The 21,158-nt window shown below is 36.0% G+C and overlaps 3 protein-coding genes across 10 annotated transcripts; 2 read left to right on the top strand and 1 right to left on the bottom strand.

Annotated features, from left to right (window-relative positions):
- The first annotated feature begins 397 nt into the window (after positions 1 to 397).
- Positions 398 to 9,795, top strand: LOC103490666 (DNA-directed RNA polymerase II subunit RPB1). Of its 6 annotated transcripts, none has more exons than XR_007821815.1 (14): positions 398 to 711; positions 1,307 to 1,570; positions 1,916 to 2,215; positions 2,291 to 2,449; positions 2,606 to 2,767; positions 2,851 to 3,071; positions 3,163 to 3,304; positions 3,390 to 3,725; positions 3,834 to 4,120; positions 4,769 to 8,131; positions 8,279 to 8,350; positions 8,485 to 8,538; positions 8,618 to 8,827; positions 9,442 to 9,795. XR_007821815.1 is itself a non-coding variant. In XM_051086371.1 (14 exons), exons 1-13 carry the CDS (start codon positions 628 to 630, stop codon positions 8,736 to 8,738), a joined length of 5,565 nt encoding a protein of 1,854 aa, XP_050942328.1. In that variant the 5' UTR covers positions 398 to 627; the 3' UTR covers positions 8,739 to 8,774; positions 9,442 to 9,795. The 6 variants fall into 6 exon arrangements, 2 of the variants coding, with proteins under 2 accessions (XP_050942328.1, XP_008448514.3); XR_007821814.1 differs by having other exon boundaries at positions 9,424 to 9,795; XR_007821813.1 differs by having other exon boundaries at positions 8,618 to 9,212.
- A 755-nt stretch (positions 9,796 to 10,550) lies between these two features.
- Positions 10,551 to 12,110, bottom strand: LOC103491107 (pentatricopeptide repeat-containing protein At2g29760, chloroplastic-like). The gene has a single exon (XM_008450937.1). The coding sequence runs from the start codon at positions 12,108 to 12,110 to the stop codon at positions 10,551 to 10,553; it is 1,560 nt and encodes a 519-aa protein (XP_008449159.1).
- A 494-nt stretch (positions 12,111 to 12,604) lies between these two features.
- LOC103490665 (bifunctional nuclease 2) lies at positions 12,605 to 15,826 on the top strand. Of its 3 annotated transcripts, XM_008450290.3 has the most exons (10): positions 12,605 to 13,261; positions 13,379 to 13,558; positions 13,651 to 13,703; positions 13,789 to 13,845; positions 14,583 to 14,648; positions 14,720 to 14,791; positions 14,955 to 15,064; positions 15,140 to 15,231; positions 15,346 to 15,445; positions 15,557 to 15,826. In XM_008450290.3, exons 1-9 carry the CDS (start codon positions 13,006 to 13,008, stop codon positions 15,396 to 15,398), a joined length of 939 nt encoding a protein of 312 aa, XP_008448512.1. In that variant the 5' UTR covers positions 12,605 to 13,005; the 3' UTR covers positions 15,399 to 15,445; positions 15,557 to 15,826. The 3 variants fall into 3 exon arrangements, with proteins under 3 accessions (XP_008448512.1, XP_008448511.1, XP_008448513.1); XM_008450289.3 differs by having other exon boundaries at positions 15,346 to 15,826; XM_008450291.3 differs by lacking the exons at positions 14,955 to 15,064; positions 15,557 to 15,826.
- Positions 15,827 to 21,158: the final 5,332 nt, after the last annotated feature.

Genomic DNA, 21,158 nt, shown 5'->3' with positions numbered 1-21,158 from the left:
AATAACAATTCTCAATTACATTAAAGTTATAAATTAAGTGATTTATAATAAAATGTAAATTTAGTTAAAATTATTATAAATCTCATACCATACTTTGAAAGAAATTTGAAAGAGAGTATAAATGAAAATTTATTAGTGTTAATTATCTTTTAACCATAATAGTTTCACCTAATAGTAAAAAGAGAGATACGGTCTCAATAACTAAGACCATGGGTTAAGTTGAGATATCAATTCTACTTATTATTAATTATTTTTTACGATCCAAATTTAGGGTAGAATTTTAGAAATGAGTATTTAAAAAAGGGAAAAAGAAGAGAGATGGGTAAGATAGTAATTTTGCAGGGCCGCCTCAAGGGAGGTATTCGTCTATAAATACCCCTCTAGGGCTATGTTTCTCGGTTCATTTGGAGCTCTCTTCAAAGAGGGTTTCTACGATTGAGGGGGGAGAGACTGCTGTTGATCTCTCTGACTCTGATTAGTAGCAAAGAGGAAAAAACCGCAAAAACAAACTGAAAATTTCTGAAATTCGAAGTTGGAATCCAATTTTTTCCCGTCTGAACAACCCCAAAACTTCGCTTTCAATCTCTTCAGCTTGCTTTAGGGCTTTCTTTCTGAACTTCGATCACCATGGATTTGCGATTTCCTTACTCTCCGGCAGAGGTTGCCAAAGTCCGAATGGTTCAGTTTGGCATTCTTAGCCCCGACGAGATTGTAATTCTCTTACCCACACCGCCTCAATTTTCTTTCATTTTGTCTGATTCTGTTTTAATCTTGAGGGGTTGTTCGTGGGTCAAGAATGCTTTACATTTGTATGAAGTGAGTTTACTTTAGGAAGTGGGTTCAACTTGGTATCTGCAGTTGGCTCTGCTTGTTTTTTTTTATTACTTGGATATAGAGATGAGGGCCTTGACAATGTTCTTTTCTTTTTCTGTTCTTTAGTTCTTGTTTCATTTACATTGGAAGGCATTGGTTTTAGTGGTCGTTTTTGGTTTTGTCTCTCAAATTACAAATTTGAAAACTTGTAATTTTAAATGAAGTAAATGTATATTCTTTTTTGAAGTAAAAAGCTCGAAATTATTATGTCATATTCAAAAGGCTGTACTTCTTTTTGTTTTCAATTAATTGGAAATAGGAAATAAGAAATTAGATTCTTTTTGTATGCCAATGATTCATGAGAAATAGAGAATAAAATCTGTTCCAAAATGTAGACGTTTCTAAAGATCGGAAACTGGACATGAAAATGAGAAATGAAATATTTTTCCAACTACTTCCTGGTGTATAAAATCGTACATTCTTTGGATTGCAGAGGCAAATGTCCGTGGTACAGATTGAGCACGGTGAAACCACAGAGAGGGGTAAGCCAAAAGTAGCTGGTTTGAGTGACCCGCGACTTGGTACAATCGACAGAAAAATGAAGTGTGAAACTTGCACTGCAAATATGGCTGAGTGTCCTGGGCACTTTGGGCACCTTGAGCTTGCCAAACCAATGTTCCATATTGGGTTTATGAAGACCGTACTCACTATTATGCGTTCTGTGTGCTTCAATTGCTCAAAGATTCTAGTTGACGAGGTTCTTTCTTAATATTATATTTGATTGTTTCGGGATATATTAGAAATTCACGCTGCACACATGTGTTTTTTTTTTCTTTTGCTGCTTGCTAGTTGCTATGATTCATTATGAAGGATTCTAGAAGACTGCGTAGGATTACATGGGAAGGAACATATATGGTGCCATGTAATAAGTAGTTTGTTATGACTTTCAAGAGTTCAGTTGAAAATATAATTGGGATATTCTTTTAAGATGTTGAGATAATGGGAATACGGGTATAAGTGATCCTTGTCTCATTGAGGAGTTATTCTAGATTTCGTATGGAAATAGTCAATTTCCCTGAGCATATCTGTTTAACTCATTCAGGAAGATCCCAAGTTTAAACAAGCATTGCGGATAAAGAATCCTAAGAATAGACTTAGAAAGATTTTGGATGCCTGCAAGAACAAAACCAAGTGTGAGGGTGGCGATGAAATCGATGTTCAAGGTCAAGATTCCGATCAACCAGTAAAAAAAAGTCGGGGTGGCTGTGGTGCTCAGCAACCTAAGATCACAATTGAGGGTATGAAGATGACTGCAGAGTACAAGGCCCAAAGGAAAAAAAATGATGATCAGGAGCAGCTGCCTGAGCCTGTGGAAAGAAAACAAACACTTACTGCTGAAAGGGTGAACATTCAATCCTGATCAACATTATCTTTTGTATTTGGATGTATGTCTTCAAAGTTTGATGGATTTTTGTAGGTTCTTGGCATCCTGAAAAGAATAACTGATGATGATTGCAAACTCTTGGGCCTCAATCCAAAGTATGCACGGCCTGACTGGATGATTCTGCAAGTCCTTCCAATTCCGCCTCCTCCTGTGAGACCATCAGTTATGATGGACACCTCATCTAGAAGTGAGGTATGCTCATTCTGAGTTTGTTTTCTGATGTCTAATTGTTTCTTGTTTAGTTTACTGCTTCCCAATATATTTCATTTTGTTTTTCTAGTTAGTTTCTGAGGTAGTGTTATATGATGCATTATCAGATCAATTTTAACACAACGTTTCTTAATGCAGGACGATCTAACTCATCAGTTGGCAATGATTATAAGGCACAATGAAAACCTCAGGAGACAAGAGAGAAATGGTTCTCCAGCACATATCATTTCAGAGTTTGCGCAACTACTGCAGTTTCATATAGCCACATATTTTGATAATGAATTACCTGGACTACCCAGGGTATTAAGTCTCTATTGAAGCTATATTATGTTTTTTTTCCCAACTATTTTTTTTTCTTACGTTAGTATGCTGTTATAATATAGGCCACACAGAGATCTGGGAGGCCCATTAAATCTATTTGTAGCAGGCTCAAGGCAAAGGAAGGCCGGATAAGAGGAAATTTGATGGGAAAACGTGTAGATTTTTCAGCACGAACTGTTATAACACCTGATCCAACCATTAATATTGATGAACTGGGGGTACCTTGGAGTATTGCTTTGAACCTTACATATCCAGAGACTGTGACACCTTATAATATTGAAAGGTCCATATTTTAAAACCATTGCTTGCTTCTTGGTTATTTTCCCTTTCACAAAATTTATTGTTCAAGATTGGTGTTTTCTTTTGAAAATCAGGTTAAAGGAACTTGTTGAATATGGTCCCCATCCTCCACCTGGTAAAACTGGTGCCAAGTACATCATACGAGATGATGGGCAGAGGCTTGATCTTCGTTATCTTAAAAAAAGTAGTGATCATCATTTGGAGCTTGGGTACAAGGCAAGATTTTCTGTTCATACATGCAATCTAATATTTTTATGCGTTCTATAATTCCATCCTAATTCTTTTGCTGCTGTGATAATAGGTGGAGCGCCATTTAAATGATGGTGATTTTGTACTTTTTAATCGTCAGCCTAGTCTCCATAAAATGTCTATTATGGGACACAGAATCAAGATCATGCCCTACTCAACTTTCCGTCTAAATTTATCTGTCACATCACCTTACAATGCTGATTTTGATGGTGATGAAATGAATATGCATGTTCCTCAGTCATTTGAGACAAGGGCAGAAGTGTTGGAACTCATGATGGTTCCCAAATGCATTGTGTCACCTCAGTCAAACCGTCCAGTAATGGGTATAGTGCAGGATACTCTCCTAGGATGCCGTAAAATTACAAAAAGGGACACCTTTATAACGAAGGTGAGAGCAATATGATTGTTATTTCTTGCCCTTTGTCTTCAAAACATTTTTGTTTGTTGTATATAACTTGTAAGATGGGATAATGAAACTGCATTGGTAAATTTGCAGGATGTTTTCATGAATATTTTGATGTGGTGGGAAGACTTTGACGGGAAAATTCCTGCCCCTGCAATTTTAAAGCCACAACCTCTTTGGACGGGAAAGCAAGTTTTTAATCTTATTATACCAAAGCAGATCAATCTCACGAGAACTTCTGCCTGGCATTCTGAATCCGAAACTGGACACGTAACTCCTGGAGATACTTTTGTTAGGATTGAGAAGGGGGAGCTACTTTCTGGAACCCTTTGCAAGAAGGCTCTTGGAACATCAACTGGAAGTCTTATACATGTTATTTGGTATGCATTAGCAATAGTGCTATGCACTGCTTTTCAACCGGACGTGGTCTGTAATCATCATCATTATCATCTCTTAAAAAAGTTTTCGCAATTTTTTTTTGAACTCATATTACATTTTTTAAAAAGAACTGTTCGGACTCTTGCTTGACTAATTGGATACGTCTTTATTACACTAAAATTTTAAAAAAAGAAATAATCTGCTGTTGGGATGCAGCCTTGAGGAGGTATGCCACTTGGAGATGAAGGTTAGTGTTTCGAATGTGATGTTCTTCTGTTTGAGTTGTCAAAATGACGGAACTCAACAGTCTTGTAAAAATGACAGAATTGCCTTTTATGATCATTTTTATAAAACTGGAACTCAAATTGTAATTTCACATGGTTTTTCTTTTAAAATTTATTAAGTCTAAATGACATGGTCTATTTTTTTTTTACATTCAACTATTTAGGAACTGCTTTTCCAACACTTTCCAGGCTGGCTTTTATTAGTCCTCCCATTCCCCTTTCTTCTTTGTGGTTTGTATCATAATACTTTCTCGTTAGACTCTTATTTTGTTTAACTGAGGTGTTTAATGTAGTTTTTATGTTGCCTTTTGTGTTTTGTAATATTCTTTTTTTCTGTCCCGTTTCTAATCATGTAAATGTTTCCAGGGAGGAGGTTGGTCCGGATGCAGCCCGAAAATTTCTGGGTCATACTCAGTGGCTTGTCAATTACTGGCTTTTGCAGAATGCTTTTAGCATTGGGATTGGGGATACAATTGCTGATGCAGCAACCATGGAGAAAATTAATGAAACTATCTCTGCTGCTAAAAATGAAGTGAAAAACCTCATAAAGAAAGCCCAAGAACGGAGTTTAGAGCCTGAACCTGGACGAACAATGATGGATTCATTTGAAAACAAAGTGAATCAAGTCCTGAATAAGGCTCGTGATGATGCTGGTAGTAGTGCACAAAAAAGTTTGTCAGAGAGTAACAATTTGAAAGCTATGGTCACTGCAGGATCCAAGGGCAGTTTTATCAACATCTCCCAGATGACTGCTTGTGTGGGGCAGCAGAATGTTGAAGGGAAGCGAATACCATTTGGTTTCATTGATCGAACATTGCCCCATTTCACTAAAGATGATTATGGGCCTGAAAGTCGTGGCTTTGTTGAGAACTCGTATCTTCGAGGTTTGACTCCACAGGAGTTCTTTTTTCATGCTATGGGTGGTAGGGAAGGTCTTATTGATACTGCAGTCAAGACATCTGAAACAGGGTACATCCAGAGGAGGCTGGTGAAGGCCATGGAGGATATCATGGTTAAATATGATGGGACTGTTAGAAACTCATTGGGTGATGTTATTCAGTTCCTGTATGGTGAAGATGGTATGGACGCTGTTTGGATAGAATCTCAGAAACTTGATTCTTTGAAAATGAAGAAAAAGGAATTTGAGAGGATCTTCAGGTACGAGTTTGAAGATGAAAACTGGAAGCCAAATTACATGTTGCCAGAGCATGTAGAAGATTTGAAAACCATCCGAGAATTCCGGAATGTGTTCGAGGCTGAAGTTCAAAAGCTTGAAGCAGACAGGTATCAATTAGGAACAGAAATTGCAACTACAGGTGAAAACTCTTGGCCAATGCCAGTTAACCTGAAAAGGCTAATTCAGAATGCACAGAAAACTTTCAAGATTGACTTTCGAAGGGCTTCTGACATGCATCCTATGGAAATTGTTGAAGCTATTGATAAACTTCAAGAGAGGCTGAAGGTTGTTCCTGGTGAAGATCCTCTAAGTGTGGAGGCTCAAAAGAATGCCACCCTTTTCTTCAATATATTACTCCGAAGCACTTTTGCTAGCAAAAGGGTTTTGGATGAATACAGGCTTACTCGTGAAGCATTCGAGTGGGTTATTGGAGAAATAGAATCACGCTTCCTTCAGTCACTAGTAGCACCTGGTGAAATGATTGGCTGTGTTGCTGCACAGTCCATTGGAGAGCCGGCAACTCAGATGACTCTTAATACCTTCCATTATGCTGGTGTTAGTGCCAAGAATGTCACTCTTGGTGTTCCCAGATTGAGGGAAATCATTAATGTAGCCAAGAGAATCAAAACACCTTCTCTTTCTGTCTATCTAAAACCCGAAGCTAATAAAACCAAGGAGAGAGCGAAGACTGTTCAATGTGCTCTGGAATATACTACTCTTAGAAGTGTTACACAAGCGACGGAAGTATGGTATGATCCTGACCCCATGAGCACGATTATTGAAGAGGATATTGATTTTGTAAAATCCTATTATGAGATGCCAGATGAGGAAATTGCTCCTGAGAAAATCTCCCCATGGTTGCTTCGTATAGAGTTGAATCGTGAAATGATGGTGGATAAGAAACTAAGCATGGCCAATATTGCTGAGAAGATCAACCTTGAATTTGATGATGATTTGACTTGCATATTTAATGATGATAATGCTGAGAAGCTGATACTTCGTATACGTATCATGAATGATGAAGCTCCAAAGGGGGAGTTGACTGATGAATCAGCTGAAGACGACGTGTTCTTGAAGAAAATTGAGAGTAATATGCTAACTGAAATGGCTCTTCGAGGAATACCAGACATCAACAAGGTTTTCATTAAATGTGGTAAAGTGAACAAGTTCGATGAGAATGAGGGTTTTAAACCAGAGATGGAGTGGATGTTGGATACAGAAGGTGTCAATCTTTTAGCCGTCATGTGTCATGAAGATGTTGATGCGAGGAGGACCACAAGCAACCATTTGATTGAAGTTATTGAAGTTCTTGGAATTGAAGCAGTTCGGCGTTCTCTTCTGGATGAATTGCGTGTTGTTATATCCTTTGATGGTTCTTATGTTAATTACAGACATCTTGCCATCCTTTGTGACACAATGACTTATCGTGGCCACTTGATGGCTATTACTCGTCATGGTATTAATAGAAATGATACTGGACCAATGATGAGATGCTCATTTGAAGAAACTGTGGATATCTTACTTGATGCTGCAGTATATGCTGAAACTGACCACTTAAGGGGTGTAACTGAAAATATAATGTTGGGTCAGCTGGCCCCCATAGGAACTGGAGGCTGTGCTCTGTATCTCAATGATGAGATGTTGAAGAATGCTATTGAGCTCCAGCTGCCTAGTTACATTGACGGTCTGGATTTTGGCATGACACCTTCCCGTTCCCCAATCTCAGGAACTCCTTATCATGAAGGGATGATGTCTCCTAATTATTTGTTGAGCCCAAATCTCCGCCTATCACCTATCAGCGATGCTCAATTTTCACCCTATGTAGGAGGAATGGCATTCTCTCCTACGTCATCTCCAGGCTATAGCCCATCGTCTCCGGGCTACAGTCCATCATCCCCTGGCTATAGTCCCACATCTCCTGGTTATAGTCCTACTTCTCCGGGATACAGCCCTACCTCTCCGGGATACAGTCCAACATCTCCAACATACAGTCCTAGTTCGCCGGGCTATAGCCCAACTAGTCCTGCATATTCTCCTACAAGTCCATCTTATTCACCCACCTCTCCCAGTTACAGCCCAACCTCTCCAAGTTACAGCCCCACCTCTCCTAGTTACAGCCCCACATCACCTAGTTACAGCCCCACTTCCCCAAGCTACAGCCCCACTTCTCCTGCTTACAGTCCAACTTCACCTGCTTACAGTCCCACTTCCCCTGCATATAGCCCAACTTCACCCTCCTACAGCCCAACTTCCCCCTCCTACAGCCCAACTTCACCCTCCTACAGCCCAACATCTCCCTCCTACAGCCCAACATCTCCGTCTTACAGTCCCACATCACCTTCGTACAGCCCCACCTCTCCAGCATATAGCCCCACCTCCCCTGGCTATAGTCCCACGTCTCCAAGCTATAGCCCCACTTCTCCTAGCTATAGTCCAACCTCACCTAGTTATAATCCTCAATCAGCTAAATACAGCCCATCGCAGGCATACTCACCCAGTAGTCCACGGTTGTCTCCTTCAAGTCCATATAGCCCAACCTCGCCCAATTACAGGTAGTGTGAAGTATTTTTTGGATAGAATATCTTGGGCACCGTGCAAGAGTCTGAATGGGAAACTCCCTTGCAATCATGCTTGTTTTTCTGGTTTGTTTCTGATTGTTTTGAATCTAACAAGTTTAAACATCTTGTCTTACCTTGCAGCCCAACGTCGCCATCATATTCTCCTACTTCTCCAGCATATTCTCCATCCAGCCCGACCTACAGTCCTAGCAGGTAAAATTCTACTTCCCTTTTCTGTAGATCTCTCTGTAACTAACATCTACTCTTTCAAACTAAAGCTATGGATTATGATACACGTTTTTGTCCTTGCATTTCTTAACCCACTATTTTGCCTTTCTTTTCCTCAGTCCATATAATACAGGACCCAGCCCAGACTACAGCCCTAGTTCTCCACAGTACAGGTTAGCTGATATTAACTTATTGGTCAAACCATTTACATGTTCTTTCCTAGTGAAATCTGATTGTTTGTCCTCTTTCTAGTCCAAGTGCAGGGTACTCACCTACTGCTCCTGGGTATTCTCCATCATCTACTAGTCAGTACACTCCACAAACAAGTGACAAGGATGATAGGAGTAGAAAGGATGATAGGAACAATCGATGATGAGAGTTCCAAAGCAAATATCCTTGAAGGAAGAGGGTAAAGTTCTTGAAGCCCTGATTTGACTGATGATGAAAAAAGGAGGCTAACTGGTTCGTTTAGTTTTCCTGAATAATTGATCTTCAGGATGTTTGTGGGTTTCTCATCTTGATGCCTGCCGTCATTTCTGGATATGGACTTGGAAAGGGCGTTGTTTCTTAGTTAGCTATTTTCGAAAAAATTGGCTGGGTAGATATTATTTAGTAAGGTTGAATTATCCTCTAGGAAGACTCCTTTTGAGTGTACTAGAGTGTATACATGAAGTATCTTTATATAGTCAGAAAGAAATATAATGAAGAATACTAAAGTCGACAAAATCAGAGATTTTGGTTATCATACGAGTAGCTGACGTTTTATATGGATATTGTGATTCGTGTCTCCCCACCCCACCCCCAAAGGGGGAAAAAGAAGTTTCAAAGCATATCCAACATTTATAAGGTAATTACATGGAGTTTTTTGTGTAATATTTGACATGGAAATTAGCATAGGAACTATATAGGATTTAAGTGAAGTAGCTACCCTTTTGTTCGGGTTGGTGTTGGTGTTTTTGTATATTCTTTCATTTGTCTTAATTGAAACGTGGTTTCTTATCTTGAGATTCGAATGATTTTGCACTTTGCTTCATTGTAAAAGTGAACTGATTGTGCAGGTAATTTGTAAATGTCAGGCCCTCGAATTTCAAACGAGAAGAGGCAAATAAACAACCAGATACACCAAGGCAGCATGTTGCTCGGATTGGACACACTATTACATCACTTAGGCTTTCACAAGCTTGTTCATTTCTGCTTTGAAGGATCTGTCAAACATATTACAAGCAAAAACTTATTCCCTCACAATTTTAGCCATACGTTCCATGTAATTTTGTACCCATGCCAAATAGTAGATCATTATTTGAATTAACCTGTATTTTGTGTGTTGATGTCGGAACTCTTTTAAAATGTTGTTCCCTTCTCAGATTAAATGATAATGTTTCTCAACCATAAACTATAAAGTCATATACTATTTTAGTCTTTTATTAAAACGTTTTGATCCCTCTACTTGAAGAATGTTCATTTATTTCTACTTTACGTACCTTTTAAAAGATATCGTCTTTTTTTGTTATTGTTTATAAATTGATAATGTAGATTTATCTAAAACGACAACTCTTAGATATGAGGTTGATATCTAATACTTTGTAGAATTGAGTGAGAGATGTGAAAGGTGTAAAATACGGACAAAAATGAATAGAAAAATAAAATTGAAAAAAGAAACCCGGGCATTTAATTGTTGCATCTTCATGGCCTAAGAACGACATATTTTTATCCAAATTTTAAAATGTTTTGATTCAAGATTACTGTGTTTATCTTCTGGAGTTGTAAGGTACACAATCAAATGATATTATGGGAAGAATTTAGTGTTTGAATTGCACCTATCTTTGTGTAGTTTAAGCAATGGTCTAATATCGTCATGTGACAAAATTTTCTAAAGCATTACTTGAGGGTTTTAGAGATTAGAAGTGATTCTATCGTTCAAAACTCCTTAAACTTTATTGGCATCCAAACTAAAACTTGTAAATTTTACCGACATCCAATATACCGTTTACTTTCACTAGTGTTCAAATCAAAGTTGTTAACATGAGAAAAACAAAATGATGGTTAAGTATACTTTGTCTTCAGTTTATGTTTTGATCCATTTGAATTTCCATTGAAACTTCCTAGGAAGAGAAGAAAAATAAAAGCATAGTCAAGGATAAATTGTCCTTAAACTGCATTTATTGAAATGTGAATCAAAAATCCATTAAATAGGTTCAAAATCTTCCTCCATTAGCCTTTCTAGCTTTTCTATCGTGTCAAAAATCTCTTCTGTGAAGGGATGAGTTTCATCCTTCTTCCCAAACACATGATGGATCCTATCTACCTCTATTGAACTGCAACCGGCTGGCTTCTTAATATTCCTATCCCTCAGCAACTTCCTTACTTTAGCAGCATCTTCCCACTGCCCTGCATCTTCATACATACTAGCTAAGATCATATACCGACCGGCATTTTCGGGATCTAAGATAAACAACTTCTCCCCCACTTCTTTAGCTAGCTCTAGGTTATTATGTATCCTACAAGCACCAAACAATGCACCATATACATCTTTTCCTGCCTGCACGGGCATCGCTTCGATGAACTCTGCTGCTTGTTCTAAGAAACCAGCCCTCGCTAAGAGATCCACCATGCACGCATAGTGTTTATCGTTCCTCTCCAAACCGTAAGCCTCCATTTTTTTGTATATCTCGCGTCCTTTTGCAACGAGCCCTGCGTGACTACATGCCGACAACAAATTCAGGAAGATCAGGCCATCTGGTTTAACACCAACTTCTTCCAATCTTCTGAACATGTTCAATGCTTCATCTGCAAGACCATGCATTCCATAACACCTTATGATTGCACTCCAAACGATAACGTTTTTGTTGTCGATTCGGTTGAAAACATCTCTTGCAATGTTTATATGACCACAGTTACCATACATAGAAATAAGGCAACTGCCCAGGGAAGCCCCAACTTCCATTCCTGTTTTTATAATATAGGAATGAACCCAAAAGCCAACTTGGGAAGCAGATTTTGTAGCACAAGCAGGCAGAATCGCAACAAGTGTTGCATCATCAGGCAAGCAATCAGCTTGGTTATGCAGCATGGCATGAAAAAACATTATAGCATCATCCTCTCTCTCATTCAAAGTATAACCAACAATCATGGAGTTCCAACTTACGGTGTCTCTTAGAGACATATCATCAAACACTTTACGAGCAGTTTCAACGTCTTGACACTTAGAATAACATGAGATCAGAGCATTACCCACAAACAAATCCAAGTCCAACCCACATTTCACAACGTATCCATGAACAATCTCACCCTTGTCACTGTTCTTCAGTGCGCCACATGCCTTCAACACAAAAGGAAATGTATAGCGATTTGTGGGTTCTCCACTAACTCGCATTTCGTCAAACAGGTTTAGAGCTTCAACAAACGGACCGAAACTCGCATATCCTTGTATCACCACATTCCACAAAAACACATCTCTTTGAAGCAATCTATCGAACACCTTCCGTGCAGTTCCCATTTTCGATTCACCTTCACCAAGCTCAACGTATTTGCCGATTAGTTTCGTGGCTAAGAATCCATTTTGATCAAGACCCTCAACGAGAATCTGGGCATGTAGTTCCTGAACGCTTCTAATGGTTCTGCAATGCCCCAATAATTTCATGAAATCGTACGAATCGCGATGATACTTACCAGACCTCCGTTCGCTGAAGAAGGGTTGACTTCTGAACGTCAGAGCTTGCCAAGTTCGCCGGTAGAGCCCATTCATTTGTTACTGTTTGTCACGGCAGTGGACATACGCCGATCGGTTTTCCGGTACCGGACGTCGTGTCCCCGTTGTGGATAATATTTGATGATTGATGACGATGATGATGTGTCGATGTTGACATATTCCATCTAAATACATATTTTTTTAAAGCAATAAAAGTTTTATCATTATATTCATTCATTTATTTATTTTTTCACAAAAGAAGATAAATAATTCATAATTTGTGGGACCAATACAGATATTTTCTTTTATTTATTTGTTAGGATGGAATAATTCAAGTTTGAGATATTAAATTTAAATTTATAAGTAGATCTTTGTATGATCATTATTACCATTCATTTAATCTTTTATGATAACATAATTAATAGCATTTACCCCCAAAATTACAACATATACTAATGACTAAAGTGATAAATCTAGAATCGTTTGAAAAAGTGAAAACTTTACGTTTTTATAGGATGAATGTGTTATTCTCTTATGAAAATTAATATGAAACTCAAATTTTAGAATGAATTTGAACCCAAAGGTGACAAATTTAAGAGTTTGGATCAAACCCATAATTTATTTAACCTCCAAAAAGGGAAAAAGAATTATCTTTGGAGAAAGAAAGAAAACTTCATCATGTTTGAAGTTGTGGAGGTTTGTATTGTGCCTCATCATCTTCCTTTCATCGTCTTTGTCCATTTCCTCAAAATCTCTTCTCTTTCAAATCAATTCAGCGGATTGAAAACAAACTCTCTCTGTATCAGCGAAAAATAAGCGCTTTTCAGGCCAACCCCACTTCACCCAACTTCCCAACTTTCCCTTTTTCTTCTTCAATCTCCATCTTCTTCTTCTTCTTCTTCTTCTTCTTCTTCTTCCTCCTCTATTTTTTCTTTGTAATTCCCTTATTACAATGCTGGGTTTGGCCCCTCACTTCCGTCTTCCTACCATTTTCTTTGGATCCGCCATAGCCATGGATCACCCCTCTGCTTCTCGCCCTTCCTGTTCCCTTCACTTCTCTCTTCACCGATCGCGTCCCAATGCGGTTCGTTCTCGCCGCCCCAAGTCGATCCTCATTTCTTGTCACTCTTCTCGTGATAGATCCACCAACAGTGATGATGATGATAATTCCCATCAGGATTATTTCGAAGCTTCATTTCTTGTTTCAGGTTCCTGGTTTTATTGTTTAGGTTTCCTTTTTTGGAGCTTATAATTGTTAATTAAATCGATTTGGGGTTGTTGGTGTTTCTGATTCTTGATTTTTTTTGTTTTTTTCCTACTATCAGAGACTATCTATCACTATCGAATGTGGAAGAAGAGGTTTCAAGAGGATGTGAATTTCAACCAGAGAGAATCTCGTGTCAATTCTCCTTCACTCGGACTGGGGTTTTTTAGACGTTTCCGAAGCCCCACTGTGTTCCTCAAAATTTCTTGCAATGGAGACTTTCTACTGCCAATTGTCGTTGGTATATTGGATGATGATAACTCTGTTGTGAGGGGTTGTGTTTTCTTATGAATTTGTTGATAAGAAGTTGTAAATTCTGGACTTGGTTTGCAGGGGAATATGCTATTGAGAAACTTATTGATTGTCAGCTTGGGATTGAAAATGGGGTTGGTTTTCTTTGGTTCTGTTATCCATATTTTTGGTTTTGGATACTTTGTCGTTGGCATTAATTGCCAATTGGTCATGTTACAGGAGGCCCCAGATATTTTTCAGTTTATACAAGGCCTCATTGTGAAGGTTGGCTATGAGGTATGGAACTACCTTCTAACTTACCAAATTGAATGCATGCTCAACCTTTATTATTATTTTTAAGTTCATGTGCGTGATCGAACCATTGAACTTTGGAATGATAATTGGTGCTTTATCTACCGAGCTACGCTCAAATTGGCCGTAGATTTTATATTTGGTTCTGTGTTCTCTCTTGGGGGGGGGAGTTTGAGACATGAATGTGAAGGACAATAGGATGGAATTTTCAGCTTTTGTTCATGCACTAGCTTGAGATGTAAATTGTTACTTGCTGATATTGTACATGGAAAAACCAAGAAATATGTGCATGAACTTTTTGCATTTTTTTTTTATACAAGAACCAATAGGCTGAAAAAAATCTGCTAGTTTTGTTCGATAAAACTCAATATATGTATATCTGACGAGACGAGGATATGCTCCAGAATATCAACCTCTTTGCCCCTTATATTCCTAAGTATTGTATAATTCGAGACGTAATTCTTCATCTTTTTCTTTGTCAATCAATCATTTGCTGTAAGCCAGATTATGGGTGGTCAGTGATTAGTGATAGGAATCTCTCCTCCTTCCCTTGATTTGTTTCGTTAATGTAATTGAGTACTACTTCTGACTAATGAGAGCGCGCAGCCCGGCTTCCGAATAAATTGTTTGTACTTGTCATGTACATTTCTATTTTTTTTGCTAACCATGAAATAGGGGTTAGAGCCATAATCTAATGCCACTTTTTGTTGTTATGAGTATAGGCCATCACAGCGAGAATTACTGAAAGAGTGGTGAATACTTACTTTGCCCGGCTCTTCTTGAGAAAGGTTAGCTCTTATACATTCATTCACAATTAGAAGACATGTTTAGAAGTTCTCAATACTATTATCATCTGCAGGAAGGGGAAAGTGAGATGTTAAGTGTGGATGCACGCCCCTCAGATGCCCTAAATATTGCATATCGGTGTAAGGTATATATTCTACCATTAACTGCTAAGGTTTTTGAAGAGCTTATGCGAGTTGCTGGAATAATTTAGTTTCCTTTAAAACGAAGTACAGCAGTACATATGCTCTACTTTGGATCATTTCACCCACTTTGCTGCCATGCCTTTTTTTTGTTTAACGAATTTGCAGATACCGGTACTTGTTAGTAAGCAGATTGTCTTTGAGGATGCGATAAGAGTTAGTTACGGGTTTGGAAGAGTGCACGAGAGGAAGTCATGTTTTGATGTTTTACTTGACTGGTATAAGTGCAAGCATTGTTGGCTTGTTTGATAGATATCTTTTCTTGTTATCTAAAATGATGATTTCTTGTCCAGTGCTGCAGATGGCCCAGATTTCTTGTCCGAGGAACTCGATATGTTGAAGAATATGAAAATTGCCATTTATGAAGAACGGTACAAAGATGCAGGTATAAGTTAGAGAGGGCTAACCAATTTATTCCAATTGCAGCAATACCTATTTATGAAGAACGTTTTGTTTCATGCAAATGAGGGTATTTATGATTGGTATTTGTTCCCTTCAGCCATGTGGAGGGATAAGTTAACAAAGCTTCGGAAGTCGGTCCATGAGGCGTAACTTAGACATTCAAACTGCCTTTATCTGCACTTGGACTTGTTCTTCGTGTAAGTAACTCTCTGTAATCAACTGCTGTACGGGGAGAGGTACCATACGGCGAAACATGTATGAACTTTTCTGATACTGCACCCTAACAGGGCGACTCTTCTGTTGGGTAGGAATTGTTCACTCACAGGCATCTCTTAGAACATTCAATTCAGGGTTGGATGGATTAACGATGATGGGTTGTTACACAATATTGCAGAAAATTATCCATAGTGATGGTCGGTCTGTACAGTTACAATTAAGAGACTATGTAAATATCACATTTGGGTAGTCAATGTGTTGTATCTCTAAGATATGAATGAGATGGCTGATATTCTTTTTCAGCTGTAAGTTCGCAGAGAATGCTAACATAAAAAATGGAAGCTTTTGTATATTCCAACAAACTCTCATTTCTCTTATGTACACTCTGCTTTGATCCTTTTCTTGAGAATGCTAACATAAAAAATGGAAGCTTTTGTATATTCCAACAAACTCTCATTTCTCTTACGTACAATCTACTTTGATCCTTTTTCGGAGCGAGAAAGCAAATGATGGTTTGAATTTCGAAATTAGAAGGAAATGATAGAAAGGATGATTAAAGATTAGTGGAGAGAGTTGTTTTATGTAATTGAAGATTTGCACAAAAAAATGGAGTAGAGGAATTTTATTTGCAATTGAAGATTTGAAGAGATTATACAATGGTATTATCATGGAAAAGAGATAATCCAAAAGGGAATTTACAAAGCAAAGACAAACATAAGAAAATATAGCAACTGTCGTTACCAAAGCCTTCAAGGAAGATGCATGCCATTCTCCAACTTTACCAGCTTCCATCTACAAGGCCAAATCCAAATGTCAAAACTTAAAAGTAAGAAGAAAAAGGGAAGAATACGAAACATGTTGTTAATTGAACTCTCGATTATTGTCGTTTGTTTCAAAAATACCATTGAAATAGAAATTTGTCAAAGTCTTTTTATACAAATTAGTACAACGGAACGAGCATGAGAGGGTGAATTTGAATAATGAGACGGTGTTTGAGTCTCAAATTACGTGTTGGGTTAGAAAATTTTGAGTTAGTTTTGAGACAATCACGAAAGGTTGGGGCGAAAGTTAGAAATGCTTTTGTAGTTAGGTGTATGTTGTTGTTACCATATTTGTGCCAGCAAATAAGCATGATGAGACATCTCCTTGCAATATAGAATCTGGACTTTCTCTCTTTGATCAGCTCCATACATCCAAACTTGTGTGCTTCTGAACTTTCAATCTCTTCTCTGCCATTTTCTTTCTTGGATTGACGCTGCCCCATTCACACTTTCACCACCATCCAGGTGCCCGAACCCGAGCTCGCCTTCTTTGCACTTTTTGCGGTGTTTCTTCTTCAAGCTCTTCTTCCTCTTATGACATCAATTCTTCTTCTAGCTGTCATTTCCTGACCTTTCTTCTTCAGGCTCGTTTTCTTCGTACGATATCGTTTCTTCTTCTTTTAGATGAAAAACATGCAGGGAGGAGATGAGCTGGATCAAACCTTGATTTCTTTGTCGAAAATATATTCCTTAACGGCCAGCAGAACTATATTCATGTAGCTTATTCTTCTTCTTTTAGATCAACAACACGAGGAGCGCCATTGGAAGGATCGAACATATATACCTTAACCAGTTAAGCTATAATAGGTTAGCTTATTCCTCTTCCCCTCCTAGTATTGCTTCCTCTTCTTGTTCAAGTATTAAACTTTCTATCTTTCTTCTTCTTCTTCTTCCTAGGAGATGTTGAATGTTGATGAAAGTAGAAAGAAAGAGATGATCATAGAGAGTTTGTTTTATTGAAGCAACTGATAATTGTTATTCCCATTCGGCTTGATTGGCTTTTGGTGATCATGATTGGTCCATCATCAACAACATTGTGGGCCTCCATCACTGAAAAATCACAACCCTTCAACCATCCACGTTGCCACTAATTAGCTAACCGGTTTAAGCCATAACATCTCCAATTAAGTTCTTGTTCATCTCTTGTTAATCTCTACCAAAAACCTTTTGGATTATAGCTGGATCTTCCTAATCATTATTCTCATACAATTCTGCGTTGGCAACCACTGATTGGTTTTTCCAAACTTAATCTTTATTTTAATTATATATATATATATATATATATATATATATAAAGTAGAAGTTAAGACTCCGAGTCTAATTAACTTAGCAGAAAAGAATTAAAAGTGATTTCATTAGTTTTAATCGCAATTCATTAGAAAGATTTTTCTAAATTTGTTTCCGACAAGCAAAGATACGAACTTTATCTTAATCAAATTTCAAAATCAACTCCAAAGATTACATTATCACTTTGCCTCAACTCTTTCCATCATTTTTCTCTTCATCGTTCCGTTAGTTATTGTATAAATTCGAAACATTATTCCTAGTTACGAGTTTATTTCTTGTGTTTGATGCTTCTTGTGGCGACGTTTAAAATACCGAGATCTTAATTTTAGAAAAATGTCGACGAAAATATCGATAAAATAATAATTTTGATAGATGTTTTTTCTTAAATGTTAAAAAACATTGTTTAAATTAAAAAAAAATAGATTTTACGGTTTGTAAAATAATAGAAATGTTAGATTTGCTTCTTATGTCGGTATGGAATGCGTAGAAATGTGAAAATGTTGAGATGTTGATGAAAATTTAATATCATATTTGTGAGTATTATATTCTTTTTTTCAAGGCCAACTAATGGGTTTCAGAAAGTTTCTAGTTTTGTTTTGATGAGATGATAACTCATATAATCAAGTCTTAATACTTGATTTGTTCAAATTAATCTTCTATCATTAAAATGGACTAATCAAACTATAAATGTGAGGTTTGCAAGAGTTAGTTATCAATTGTGTTTATTAGAATCCCAACTTTTAAAGAACGTCAATAGGTATACATATGAACTCTTTTAGTTTCATGTTTAATAAGCCGTTGAATTTTAAGGTATTAATTTGTAACAATTTTGTTTTCGTAATTCCATGAATTCTTAATTAATTTTCAATAACAAAAACGAGTTCTTGAAAACTATTTTTTTCTGGTAATTATAGACTTAATTTTAAAAAAAATAAAATGATTAGTGATCAAAAGGTTTTTAAAGTTTGAAAACCAAATGAAAAAGATTTTTTTTTTTTTTTTTGAAAAAATTCCAACTACTTGTTTGACAACTCATTTCATATTGCCACCTATAGAATATAACTCAAACAAGTTTTTGAGTCATATATTGTTTAATCCATTTTATATTTGTTCAACATATTCTCTCCCTATCCCTTTGATGATTGAGATTATATTGATAGTATTTCATGTACTATGTATCCAATTTTATATATATATATATATATATATATGTTCAATACATTACAAACTAGCTTTTATAAGCTCATGAAATCACATTATTTTGTTTAACTTTGATGCTTCTTCTAAACTTCCAATAATCACAAGATTTTTTGAGAGTTCTTCAAATATTAGGATGAATCACTGACACATTTATCTATTTTAAAATATGCGTAAAATAATTCTCCAATTCGATTTCAAATTGAGTAACAATGGTGTTGTGCTTTTCAAATACTTGACGATATTTAAATTATACAAAACTTAAATAAAGTTATGATTTTAAATTTTTATTTTTTTGGGAGATACGAATAATTCACTAGAAATAGTACTTGATTTAGATGAAAATTATTGAATGAAAAGTTCCAAACTTTTTTTATATAGATCACACATTGGTGTGTATATATATATATATCCCACTTTGATTAGTGATTTCAAAATGCAAAAATCATATTGGCAAAATATCTTGGCTTCTATAGGATTAAGTAGTTGACCATTTGGAAGCAAATTGATTCTTGCAATAATATTAGTTGATTAGATTTGGGTTATTTTATCACCTGTCCTTGGTCAAAAAGTTTTTTTTTTTTTTTTTTTCTTTCTTCTTTTTTAAATAGTTGATATTGATTGAGAATGATGGACATTGTCACCAAGACATTTTTTTTTTCTTCTAGTTTAGCAATATGTGTGAGGTTCAATGTGAAAATGATTCAAATTTTGACCTTTTATGTTGAGGATATATAAACATAAACCAATTAAGTTTTATGTGAAGATATGATCCAAGAAACTCTCTATTTCTAAGAAAATTGTATCCATGATAATATGATATGTAGTAGTCCTAGGCCCCATTTCTTTTAATTGGCTTGTATTAGTCACTATTTCATATATGTAGTCTTTTTAACCTTTTCTAAATTTTATGTCATACTCGTAACTTTCTAATTCATTCCTAGATAATTAATTTAAAAATTATTTTGAAAAAAAAAACGCAAAATTCACACACACAAATATATATATATATATATATATATATATATATACTAGTTGATAGATAAAAGACATGGACAAAATTTGTAAGGGAATATGTTGGTTTTGGATCAAAATCAATCGAATATATTTTCTTTACAATACAATAACCTAACTCAAATTTGGCTTATTAAAAGAATTAGGGGTGTAAATGGGTTGGGTTGGGCTCAATCCATTTTTCAGGTTGGTTGGATTGACAATCTAAATAACCCGAATTAAGTTTACAATCCAATCCAATCATACTTTTCATGTTGGGTTGTTTTTTTTTCTTCTAAATTTTAATGTTTATAAAGTTCAAAATTGTTATTTTTCTAAAAAATGTTTAAAATTGTTGTAGATTCAAAATTCCAAAATCTATAAATTCAAAGTATCAATGTACATATAAATAAATAAGTATATATATATATATATATATATATATATATATATATATATATATATATATATTAATTTGGGTTGGGTTGGGTTGACTCGAATTTTTCAATCCTTCAACCCGATACCTAATCCAACCTGAAAAAATAAAAAAATTTCAATCCAACCCAATCCACATTTTAAACTAACCCAACCCAACCCATAACCTATATAATATGAGTTGGGTAGTCCATGTTGTCGGGCTATTCGAGTTATTCAGGTTATTCTTATATTCCTAAGAAGAACCCTAATTATACTTATGAGAAGAACCCTAACTAACCTTTGTAAAATAAATATTGTTTTCTATAATATTTCTATTTGGTTGTGTTTAATTTGTAAGACGCCTTGCATAAGTTACTTGTTGACTACTAAAGGTATACTAAAGATATTAGTTGTTACGACGATATAAAAAAAAAAGTTTTATTTGACAAGTATAGAGGACGAATTACGTACTCTACCATCAAACAAAAATTTAGCTAGACAAGTATATAGAGGTTGACACATAGAGACAACCATAAAGTTATAAGTCGTTATTTAGTTAAATATGGAAACTACCTCATAGTTAAACCCTAAGTATAGACGCGAATCGAAGCAGTTATGGTATGCTTGATTTGAAGTTGTGTAGTTATGGAATCCAATTTGGAGTAATCTCTTGTTAGAAGATTTAGATTCCAATTGTTTAAGTTAAATTAAATAAAATTAAGTAAAATTATAATAAATAAAAGAAAAAGAAAAAGAGAAAGAGAAAGTGGGGGTGGGGAGATATTTGAAGAATGCATTAAGAATGATTTAAATAAAAAACACATTCATTCATTCATTCAAAATAATTAGTAATATCCAAATGGCTATTTTTATATAGTTTATGTGGGCCCTATGTGACTGGATGCCGACTGTACATGATGATGCCATCATCATAATAATTTAATAATCTCAATTCTTTTTTTTTTTCTTTTTTTTTTTT

Source organism: Cucumis melo, chromosome 6 (genome assembly GCF_025177605.1).
Source record: "Cucumis melo cultivar AY chromosome 6, USDA_Cmelo_AY_1.0, whole genome shotgun sequence".
Lineage (NCBI taxonomy): Eukaryota > Viridiplantae > Streptophyta > Magnoliopsida > Cucurbitales > Cucurbitaceae > Cucumis > Cucumis melo.
The sequence above is the reverse complement of the archived record's forward strand: the minus strand, read 5'-3'. Positions and strand labels throughout refer to the sequence as shown.